This window comes from Prionailurus bengalensis, chromosome C2, assembly GCF_016509475.1.
Source record: "Prionailurus bengalensis isolate Pbe53 chromosome C2, Fcat_Pben_1.1_paternal_pri, whole genome shotgun sequence".
Classification (NCBI taxonomy): Eukaryota; Metazoa; Chordata; class Mammalia; order Carnivora; family Felidae; genus Prionailurus; species Prionailurus bengalensis.
In genome coordinates this window covers 55,677,657-55,690,057 of record NC_057350.1, presented here as the reverse complement: position 1 = coordinate 55,690,057, position 12,401 = coordinate 55,677,657, and the positions used below count along the sequence as shown (strand labels likewise).

The following is a 12,401-nucleotide window of genomic DNA, read 5'->3' as shown; positions in this document are numbered from 1 at the left end:
ACATTTCTCTCACAGGAATGCCTGGTAAGGACGCACTAGGCTGGCTTGCCTCTGTTTCCTCCCCCTTGCTTCCTTCTCCCTTTCTTCTCATTGTATTAAATTTCTCCTCCTGTATCATCTCAGCGGCACGCTAGAACCACAGAAAGTCAATAAATAGATCCCAATTTTGCTAGAAGGTGGCTGCTGATAGAAAATGCCCAGGATTAAAATGGACACTGTTGGCAGATGTGGAGTGCTTTCAATGTGCTTTCCAGGTGATCTATGCTGTTGGTGCCCTGTCCAAGTCAATATATGAAAGGATGTTTAAGTGGCTGGTGGCACGGATCAACAGGGTCCTGGATGCCAGGCTGTCAAGGCAATTCTTCATTGGCATTCTTGACATCACTGGTTTTGAAATCCTTGATGTAAGTATATCTGGTTAAAATGAAGCCAATGCGTATTTATGAGGAGGTTAGAAAATGTGAATTGAACATCAGAAAATGGAGTCAAAGCATGATGAGTTTCATTCACTGAAAACTTGAGAGCCACTCTGGTTGGAGAAGAGTTATTTTTAATATTAATAAATAACAATAGTTATAATTAGTAGTATTAAAAATTCAGCCTTAAATAAAGGTAACTAGAAATAGAAGAGCCTTTTACGATTTTAAATTTTGATATCATTGTGTGTCATCTTGTTGTCATAATGTTTAGTTTGCAGGTGTATTTCAAGGAGGTAAGGATTTAATTGAGGATTTGTTACTTACTGGGTCTATTTGCCATCATCTGATTGCGGTTATGATATTCTCTGTACCTTTTTCCAAGTGGACCTCAATTTTATTTTATTTTTTTATTGAGGTATATTAGACAATTAAAAAACATATGTTTAAGGCATACAACGTGGTGATGTGGCACACATGTGCATTGTGAAATAAAGTCAAGTTAATTAACATAGCCATCACCTGGGATAGTTACCATTTGTTCAATTTTTCTTTTATCTCTTCTTCTCACCTAATCACATCTTCGAAGTATAACAGCCTGGAGCAACTTTGCATTAATTTTACCAATGAAAAATTACAACAGCTCTTTAATCAGCACATGTTTGTTCTGGAGCAAGAGGAATACAGGAAAGAAGGCATTGGCTGGGTGTCCTTCGACTTCGGTCTGGATTTACAAGCCTGCATAGATCTCGTTGAGAAGGTAATGCATGTTTTTCTCCTCGTTCATTTTCATTTAAGGAGAATGGTCCCTGTTTGCCGTATCGATCCATATCAGGACTCGGGCTCTGTCAGAGGATGGGAAGAAGGGCAGGAGAGCTCTGCGCAGTTTCTCTTAATGGGCTTTGTGTGCAGCACCCGTGGCAACCTAACTCAACCCTCGTGTCAGTTGCCCTCCTCCATCATCTCCCGCGCAGATTGTCGGGACGCATTTGCCGCTTATGCATGGCCTCCACTGTTAATGCGTGAGCAAACTTGTCGAGATTAAAAATGGTCATGCTCTTGACTGGAAAAACACAGAGCTGAAAATATGAGCACTGTAGGGCCTGGCTGATTAATATAAGGTGAATGAGTAAACCCAAAGCAGCTTAACGAAATTTGGCAAATTAGCATGCAAACAAACAACTGTCATAAATCCTCAAGGCCACTACCTTGCAGGATGTAGTTTGTTCATTTAATTGGACAAGTACCAGTTAGTTTAAGTAATTTATGACAATACTTCATGGCTTATTAGTAAATTAGCTGCAGTGTATGGTTTCTGAATTCAGTGATGTTCCCATACTCTGAAATCTTTCCATGTGCTCTGGGAAAGATTAACTGAGTTTGCCTGGGGAATTAAGTATAAAGTTTTCTGTGGCTTTGTCCGTGGCAGCATGCGTGGCGGCATGTCTTGCTATGACCGTGGATTGCAGTGAGTTCTGGAGCCAGGTCTGGGAAGGCCAAGGCCTACTGCTTTCAGTGTTCTGCACGCTCTCTTTAGCTAAGCTGTTGGCATCTGATTCTCAAAGACCCTATCAGGAAGGAGATAGGGTGACTGACCTCTCACTGTCTTTGTGGGCCTCAGGTTTTATCGACCAGTGTCCCATCAACCTTATTTATTAGGCTTTAGATGAAACTACATCTTCCTTGAAAATAGCCATTATTCCTAACAAGAATGGATGTCACATTGATTTTGTTTATTTTATAACCAGTGAACTTCGTCAGGGGAGGACAGGTTGCTTAAAAAAATAATAACAATGATAATGACCCGAACTCAGAGCTGATAGAAATAATAATAATAATAATGGCCCACCCATGATGTAGTAAATGTTTGCTGGTACTATTAAAGCTGTTTTCTGATTTCACTTCTGATGAGAAATGAAACTAAAGAACTGGACCTCCTCAGAGGGATAGATTCAGCTTTTGGCAATTGTCACCTGTAATATCTACTTACTCTGATTATGGTGAGATAACCACTTTCAGGCAGGAATGCGGGACATAGACATTATTCAGATCTGGTTAGGTCTGTGAACATTACTGATTTTTTAGTTGATATGAAGCTCATTGTCTCATTTATTCTGGTCTCAGTTATTCTAAATAACACACTAGCAACATGGATGTAATTTCCTGTTGCATTTTCTACTGATACAATAAGATGAGAAAAAAAAAAAAAAACCCTGACCAGATGATAGAAGGAAAAGATAAGTCTTTGGCTTCCTATGAATGATTTCAAAGGTATTCAGGTCAGGCAAATGAGGAATACGAAAATCTTTCTTGAAATTATTCTATGTTTTGAAAAGACCCATTGAGCTGGTTCAGGCTACGTGAAGAAATTTTGTTGTAAATATTAATGTTGTACCAAACTTCTTGAAATAGAATAAATCGTGAGAAGTTTTCAAAATTCAAGAGAACTGAGATAAATCAACATGTACAAAATATCTTATAGCATGCATCTGTGTGTGCATAAAAGGAAGGGGGATTTTCAGACTTAAAAGTTTCAAATTTTTGTGTTTACCAAAAAGTTTGTCAAACTAAAAAGAATGTATTTCAACCCCATCTTTAATTGTTAACTTGGTCACCAAGCATACAGTGACCTCCTTCTGTGTGTGTGTGTGTGTGTGTGTGTGTGTGTGTGTGTGCAGTGAATAAATATATGCAGTGAACAAATCTGTTATAGGATTAGCTCACATTTCTTTCATTACCTGAAATATTCTAGTGTGTTTAGAACTAAAACATCAATAATTTACATATTAAAGTATTAACATATATGACTACATATTATTTATGGTTTTGCATAGGTATTGGTAAACAGATTCTTTCTATTATTCTTAAGACAAATACATCCAAAATTATACATTTAAAATCTTCTTGCCCCTAGATTGTAGTCACCTTGAGAGACTACATCCATTTTCCAATAGTTCGGCCCTTTTGCAAAAAGTTCCTCATAGGATTGGGATTTGAATAAGGTTTTAGAATATTACCAGCTGTGAGAGAAAATTAGCTGCAGTACTGATCATTGTACCTGTTTTAAGTCCAAGCTGTATTACCTAGCTTGGTCATGTTTGTTTTTGTTTTTCTTGTGTTTTTCTTTTTTTAATCTTATTTATTTCACTGGGCCTGAATAAATTTTTGTTGTTTCTCTACAGTGATACAGTTCCTAAAATATTTTAAATCCTGGTTGCATCTTGGCAATATGTGTTGTTGCCTCCCAAGTGGGATTCTTTGGGTATGCTAAGTCTGATTTTATTATTATAGAATGAATCACATTAATATCTAGCTATCTCTTGTACACCCATGAGTATTTCCTTGAAACACGTAACTCTAAGCTCTCTGTTACAACTCTTTCTGCCTGGCTACTGCCCACAGCAAAGCAGCCAGATCCCAGAGCTCAAATCTGGATGTTTTAGTGTTCACCTGTCAGTCAATTATGTAACAGAAATTTGCTGGGGACCTACATTTAGTCACCTTGGAACCTGCTATACTAAGGGTTGTGAGAAATGCAAACCAGAGGCATCATCCTGTCACTGAAGGAACTAAGGGCATCATCATTGGAAAGGCATCTTCCTAAGACTAAAACTTTTACTTTTTTGTTTTAATTAAACAAGTAAATTTATTTAACAACTACTTGTTTTGATCACTTCCTTGTTACCTTGCTGGTGAGGGAGGGATTTCAGCCCTGGGTTATAGAGATGGCTGAACATAGGACACCTGACCCTGGACAGGTGAGTTTGACAATAGCTTACTGGTCACATACACTCAGCCTGAAGAGGAAGGACACTGCATGCCAGGCAGGGTTACACAGTGGTTGCACTATTGACAGAGTGAATAAGAGGGGCTGTGGGAGGCAGGCTTTATAGTAATAATAGGGTGCGGTGACTATCACTTCTCAAGGGAGGATGCGATTGGCTTGTTTGAATAATTCCAAGGGCTGGCAGGGATCTGAAACCCATCACTCAAGGATAAGCAGGCACTGTGTCTAGTCCCATGATTAGGATAGTAGTTTGGCTAGCGGACCTCACTCACGGAGCAAAATGGAGAGGGGAACTTGAGATTAGGTCATCTGAAGCCCTCCCAGGCACACATATCAGGGCACACATAATGTTGGTCCTTAATTTCAGGCCCAGTACCACACTACTGTAGAGAAGACTTTGAAGTAAGTGCTGTGGAAAACTTAAGCACTTGTTATAAGTAGCACTTGCCCTTAGGAAGTGTGCAGTCAAGCAGGAGATTTGTAAGTCTAATCAGTGTGAAAATATGTCTCAGTATAAATGCAGGAAAGACACAAAGGTCCACAGAACTCCGAAGCACAGGAGTCCCCTCTGCCTGTGGGAATCTTGGAAGGCCAGGTAGGAAAGGGTATAAAATCTCAGCTGAATCTTAAGAAATGATTGTGACTTGGGGCACCTGGGTGGCTCAGTCTGTTGAGCATCTGACTTCGGCTCAGGTCATGATCTCACGGTTTGTGGGTTCGAGCCCCGCATTGGGCTTCGTGCTGACAGCTCAGAGCCTGGAGCCTGCTTCAGATTCTGTGTCTCCCTTTCTCTCTGCTCCTCCCCTGCTCACACTCTGTCTCTCTCCCTCTCTCAAAAATAAATAAACATTAAAAAATTTTTTTTAATAAAAAAAAGAAATGATTATGATTTTAGCAGGTGAAGAGAGGAGGACAGTGAGCAGGTAAGGGACTAGCAAGACCAAAGGTAGAGAGGTAACTAAACAAAGGCCACATTCTGAAATTTTCAGTAGTCTAGTAGAGCACAGAACACACAGAAGGAAGTAGCTGGAAGAAAAAAAAGGAGGGTCAGCTTGTGAAGAGACTTGAAGTAATTTATACCTTATTTTTTGGCAGCGGGGAGCCAGAGAGGGCTTCTGCGCTGGGAACAGAGCAGTCAGAGCTGCTCACGTTTGTTCTGTGGGTTTGTGTTTGATGTCTGGAATCGGAGGAAAGGCTAAGGTTAAGGCAGTTGGGGACAGCAGCACAGGTGAGAAGTAAAGAGGTCCTGAATCAGGAAAACAGAAATGCAAATAGCAAGTAAGTGACAGACATAAAAGGAAGGAAGACCGGATTGATAATATTTGAAGAGGGAGAGGTGAAAACACTAATGTTCGGAGTCAGGGCAACTGACTCAAACAATTTAGTGTGCAATATAGGACATGTGATGCCACAGGGCAGCACATAATTACTTTTTTCCCTGACCTATTTGGAAATTAATTTACCGGAGGGCCTCATATTTATTAGAAGTTTTACACCTCCTGAGCACTGGAAAAATGGAGAAGACCCTGACGAAACAGTGTTTTTCCCCCTCAGTGGTTAGGCTGTTATATTTTGAGCTATGACATGTACTTGCTTAACATAAAGCTTCCATTCATCCAAAAATGGAAGTTGGCTTTATTAGATTCCCGGCAGAATGGCAGTCCTCATGGACAGAAGGTGACTGTTTGAGATGGGGACTGTCCCCCCTTGTGAGGCATTGCCACAACCCTGCTGTTAACAGACACCATTGCAAGAGATGCTTAAATTTTTAAATGATTCAGTCCAGTTTTCACTGAGGGTTGACCACATGCGTGGTAGGAAAATCTGTGTGCAAGATAGAATCCATGCCTCCAAAAGCTCACACCAGTGAATCGACTATTTAGTTTATCAGATTCTCCCTCCCCCTCCTCCTCCACCTCCTCCATGTTACGTACTTTGCCAAGAACCCACAAGGTCAGTGGTGCCAGGAGCAAAATGGGTGTCAGTTTCTATTAGACTAGTTTGCTGTCACTTAGAACACTTCACATAATTACTCACTGCATCATTCCCCACCTAGATGTTTGGGAGGAACGAAGATGTCCCAGAACTCTTCAGTACAAGAATTAGTAGTGAAATTGTTAATTACATTTCCTTTAAAGTGCAGGTTTCAAGTCTATGAAAACATACACAAGATGTAGAAAACCACAGTCTGTATATTACAACGGTAGACTCAGGTGGATCAAAAATACGATCTTTAAATATCTGATGATCCACTACCTAGAAGCATTTGTATGGCTCAGGGAGAGCAATTTAGAACAAATTCTAAACTACAAACAAATTTCCTTTTAATATGTCACCCATCCAGAGCCTTGTCTTGGAGTTGGTGTGTTCTCTCTCCATGAAAACATTTAAGCATAAGCTAACCAGCTGTTTAGAAAGAAATTACGAAGGGAATTCAAGGAACTTTTAGGTGGGTTAGACCAGACTTTTAATGTCTTTCCCAAACCTGAGAGTCTATGCTTCTTAGGTACAAAGTAATGGTAGGAAATCATGCAATCTATGCCTGTTGGGCCCCGGGGGTCATGTTCTGTCTCAGCATTCTTATGACATCTTCTGCATACCTTTGTTTTGTCTGCTTTCTTGTACTCACATGCATATATTTATTTTGTCTTCTTGGTGAGATGCTCTGGAGCCACAACCCACGTATAACCCAAAACGTCTGGTACAGTGATTTATTCATAGAAGGCACTGCAAAAATATTTGTGGAGTAGACTAACGAATATACAAATACACTAATAGATATGCAAATATGAGAATCCTTGATTTTCCTTCCAAAACCTGCTTTTCTCTATATGTATGTACCTTATTTTGGTTCATGGCAGCATCCATTGCCCATTTTCTCAAGCCAAAAACCTGGTCATCGTTCTCTTTCTATCAAACCCCATGTTCTATCCACCAGCAGCAGACCTTGCTCTCCTTTTGAGCTATGTCATCTTTCAATGACTTCTGACCACCTCTAACACTATCACTAATCTGGACAGGGGTCAGTAAACTGTGGCCTTGTGGGCCAAATCTAGCCTGTGGCCTGTTTTTGTAAATAAAGTTTTAATAAAACATCGTCACACCCATTTTATTTACATGTTGCCACTTGCCACTTTCAGGGCTAAAATTGCTGAGTGGACGGCAGAAGTGTAATGGGGACCACGTGGCCCACAAAGTCTAACATACTTAATACCTGGCCTTTTAAAGAAAAAGTTTGCTGACAGGGGTCATCGGGTTTTCTACCACATATTCTTTTTTTTGTTGTTTTTGTTTTTGCAACCCTTTAAAAATGTAGAAACTCTTATTAGCTCACTGGGTCTCCAGTACAGGCCATGAGCAGGATTTGGGCAACAGGCTCTACTTTGCCAATGCTGTTCTAAACAAATGATCTTTTTAAAGCAAACATCAAATCACATGACTTTCTGTTAAAAATCTACAAAGACCTCCCATTACACTTAAAATCCAAATGTCTTAGTATGGCCTGGACAGCCCTTGGGATCCAATACTGCTTACCTCTCTGGCTTTATCTCATACCATATGCTCCATCTCACTACCTTAGTTCTGTCCACTCTTGCCTCTGGCAGGACCTCAAACTTGCCAAGTGTGCTCCTGCCTCAGGGCCTTTGCACTCATCATTTTGTCTGCCAAGAATACTTACACACAGATCTTAGGATTTGCTTTTCTCATTTAGGTCAGAGGGTTTTACTTGACTATCCCACTAAAATAGCTCCCAGTCAGTCCCCTAGTCATTGTTGATTTCTTTACTTTGCATGATTTCTTCAGAACACTAATGGGAAACTAAATTATTTATTCTTTGTTTACTTGACTAGTATCTTTCTACTCCATTAGAATGTAATCAGTCTGAGGACAGGCACTTTGTGTATGTGGCTAATGGCTACATTGCCAGCTCCTACTGGTACCCAGCACTTGGTAGGTATTTAATAAATATTTGTTGAATGGATGATTGACTAGTTATGTATAGTGAATATTCTTTCCCTTTGTCAAGTGATTAGGATCCTGGAATAAGAATTTACATGAGTTCCCACCCCCTTTGAAGATACTGTTTCCTGGTGTTTTCTACATCTGCTGTTCATATGTATCTCCAACAGCCAATGGGCATCTTTTCCATCCTTGAAGAGGAATGTATGTTTCCTCAGGCTACAGATGTGACTTTCAAGACCAAACTTTTTGACAACCATTTTGGGAAGTCGGTTCATTTTCAGAAGCCCAAGCCTGATAATAAGAGATATGAAGCTCACTTTGAACTTGTCCATTATGCAGGAGTGGTAAGTTACTTCTAGACCCTCAGCCCTGAATTTTCCTGACTCAGGCTCAAATGCATTCAGTCAAAATCCCTAGATAATATATAAGTAAAATTTAGATTAAATGAAGAGATGAACAACAACAACAAAAAAATCTCCGTTCCAGAAAAAAAGTTGGTGTAGCCTTTTAGCATTTAGGAAATGAAATACCCATACTATAATAGTATTCCATGTGCACAAAGGTTAGAAATTTCAAAATAGACCCTGTCATCCCAGCTCAAAGTAAGACAGCTTCAGAAAGTCATGGAGATCATCAAAGTCATGGGTTTTTTCATATTTGTCCTTCCTTTTAACTTAACATTGTGTGAATGAGTGATTTCAACTGATCTTTTTATTGAAGTTTTTTAATTTTTTTATTCTCTCATAGAGACATATTCACTGTAAAGTAATGGCCTCCAAACTATGGCCAACAAAGGTTTCCAATGACTCTCGCTGCCTCTCCTCATTTCCCTACTGGTGTGTGTTGCCCCTTTTTTTCTGCTTTTCTGCTTATGGTCAGTGATTCCGGATGGAACAGAAAGATAATTGATGAAGGATAAAATAATACTTCAGCCTGAAAGTGACCTGCCAAGTGTACATAAATGTGCTTGTAATTGTCTTCTTTCAAATCCTTGAATATTAATTATAATGATATTTACAGTAAAATATCATTATAATTGCTAATTTTTTTGAATGTTCAGTGTGTGTCAGAGACAATTGGATTTTTTTCATCTATTCTTGCCTAGGAAGGAGAGCTGATGTGAATTGTTTCTACTGGAAATACAATTTAATTCTTTCTCCCTCTCCTTCCTTAGCTGTCTCTCTCCCTTCCCTCCCCGTCTCTTCCTTTCTTTCTACAATGTAAATGGTAAAGCCTAAGAATCTCTTCGGGTTGCACAATGGAACTCCTGGAGTATTATTCAGTACTGTTAACTCAAACTAATTTAAAGTTAAAGGACCCATACAATTTATGATTTTTTTAAAGGAATGCACAGGTTGCTATGTTAATTTATGCACTCTCTTCTTTTGTTACCTGAACTGCATGCCTTTCCAAAGGTGCCTTATAACATTAGTGGCTGGCTTGAAAAGAACAAAGACCTTCTTAATGAAACAGTGGTGGCTGTATTTCAGAAGTCATCAAATAGACTGCTGGCAAACCTTTTTGAAAATCACATGAGTACTGACAGTGGTGAGTTGAACAATCTTCCCTAATTTTTTAGCTTTAGAATGGAACCCATGGCTGCCTCAGCACTTATAAAAATCCTTGCTTCTTTCCTGTGATATCTGTGTCTGCTCCCTGTGGTCTGAGTCATCCCTCTTATTAGCCTTTCTGTCCTCAGGCTGGTGGTTCTCCAGGGAAATGGTGCTTTGAGATGGATGTATTTCAAGGAAGCTGCTCTACTCTGCTTTTATCTTCTACTCAACCCAGCTGCAAAGAGGGAGCAGCAAACCATATTTTGATAAATGATTTTGGGGAAATAACAAGCCTCTTTAATCTATATTCCCCAAATATCTTGGATTTCTCCTTCACAGTGCTTTTATATTACAGTAATTTGGGATTATTATAAGCTTCATGAGGGCAGGGATTAGGTCTGATTTATTTAATTGTAGCCTCAAGCGTGTAGCAAATGCCTGTTTAGCAGACACTCCATAAATATTTATTGGCCAACAAATAACTAATCTTGTTTAGTACTTTGTAATTTACAAAGCACTTTTATATATATTATCTTAGTCCATGCCATGACACTTTCAGATACAGAGAGAGGAAAATGTCTTCTTACCTTACAGAAACAAGTACAGAAGAGTCAAGGAGAATCCCCAATTTCACAAATCTACTGTTAAAAGATAAACTAAAGCATGTTAAAATTTTTGAGCATTTATTTGAACACAAATTAATTCAAATGGGGTTGTGTCAAACCCTCAGTGTTTAAGACTTTTCCACCAGCAGGAGCTCAGGGAGATATTTTATAGAGAAAACATAGAAGCAAAGTAAGGAAGTTACTGATTGGTTGTAGTTTAAAGCCTAGTTGACTGTGATTGGTTGTCCTTAGCAGTTTGATTTTAGGGCATGTACAAGCTTAGATTATGGCTTGCTAATACAGGCCACTACAGAGTCTGAGCCACATCAGTCTAATGGCCCCTTGTTTAGTTAACTTAACACTAGTAAATTCAAAGCCAAGGTAGGAAGCAGAGCTTTGCTTCCTGGCCTGGTGCCTATACCACTCTCACTGTCTTCCAGAAACAAAACAGAGAGATGTACAAGCTACATGTATTTAGGACCTAATTCAGACTTTTGCACAATGGTACAAAGGATTTGAAGATACTGAGCCCACATTGCTAACATCAGCCACACAACTGGATTAATGCTATCTACAGAGGGAAGCTCTCCATGATTCATAGCAAAAGTCACAGATTGGAAGGCCCCGAGCAGAGCCTTGCCTTCACATGGTTTGTTTGGTCCACATGGGTTAAAAAAAAAAAAATCAGAAGTTGCCATGTACACAGTTGGGTTTCCTTTTGTCTTCAAAAAGTGGAAAACATGAGAAAAGAGAAAAACTGGCCAGCCTAGATTCAGATACCCTTGTGGCAATGGGTGAGGTGTATCAGCTCTTCTTTAAGGGATGTGTGCTCTCATTCCCTAACCTTCTCACTGCCCTGCTGTCTCACACCCAGCTTCAAGTTAATTCCTGGCCCCATCAGGCTGATTTGGGACTCCTGATTGACACGGTCAAGAAATGGAGAGAGAATTTGGCACTCCCTGGCTTCATCAGCACATGATGACATAATTCAGGAGCGAGCCTGAAATCCTGTTGGCCTGCCTTGAGAAGAGGTTGAGAAATGAAAGCTATTGTATTTGGACCCTGATAATCTTCAGGCAGCACATTTGCCTGATTCTAATGGTTTCTAAAGTGCCCCTGAGCAGTCAGTTAGTGACTCCTAAGCTTACAGCTCCCAAATGGGTCATTCTCTGAACATAAGAGATCAGGCAGCGGTTCAGGCAGAGAATCAGAGAGGAAATCATCTTCTAACTCTTCAGAGTGTGTGCTGTGTCCTTTGGAAGTAGAAAAGAAGAACTATCTAGAATGTTTTTTTTGGGGTGATTTTTCAAGAACCTCCTGAAAATACTTGCCTTCATGTTTCTTATTCATCCAAACATTAAATTACCCATAATAACCATACTTTCTTATGGGGACTCCAAGTACTTTAAACCAAAGTTGTAATTAAAAAAATATATATTAATAATGGAAGGTAGTAGTATTCTCTTTTCATAGATGGAGAAACTAATGTACAAAGAAGTCAAGTGATTCATTTGGAGGGCCTGGGACATGTCAGTAGAACATTAGTGATTAGGTTTTAGGACATCTGCTCCAGCACAGGTACTACTCAGGCACAGGGAAGATTTTGTTTTTCATGTTGGCAGCTGGCCCATTTTTTCCAGATTGCCTAGGGATTTTGCACTTGTTGTTGCTGTACATCTTTGTGAGTTAGCACTACACAAATGTTTGTAAAACAATTTGGCTTAGCATAGATTCTTTTGCTACCAGAAAATGGAAATAGATGGTTTTTTATAAATTATAAAAGTGATGCATGGTGTTGCCAAAAACACAGACTATATGGAAAAATAAAAAGAGAAATGTAAAAGTTACCTATAAGTTCATCTAGAGTGGTAGCAATTGCTAACATTTTGGCCTACACTCCTCCCAATATTTTTTATGTATATAGTCACTAATAATACAACTACACTGAAAACCATGTATAGATACCAAGGATCATAACACACAAACTGTAACCTACTTTTTCTCTTAAAATAACTCCTAGAAATCCTTCTATGCCAGTAATATGGATCCACATCATCATTTTAAAAGGTCACAGTGT

General features: G+C 39.3%; 1 protein-coding gene across 2 annotated transcripts in view; it reads left to right on the top strand.

Annotated features, from left to right (window-relative positions):
- Positions 1-12,401, top strand: part of MYH15 (myosin heavy chain 15) — a 146,719-nt gene that overhangs the window by 42,749 nt on the left and 91,569 nt on the right. For both annotated transcript variants that reach the window (XM_043594075.1, XM_043594074.1), the window contains exons 13-16: positions 255-404; positions 1,006-1,176; positions 8,334-8,510; positions 9,582-9,714. In XM_043594075.1, coding sequence (XP_043450010.1) covers positions 255-404; positions 1,006-1,176; positions 8,334-8,510; positions 9,582-9,714 — 631 coding nt within the window. The remainder of the gene's footprint in view (positions 1-254; positions 405-1,005; positions 1,177-8,333; positions 8,511-9,581; positions 9,715-12,401) is intronic.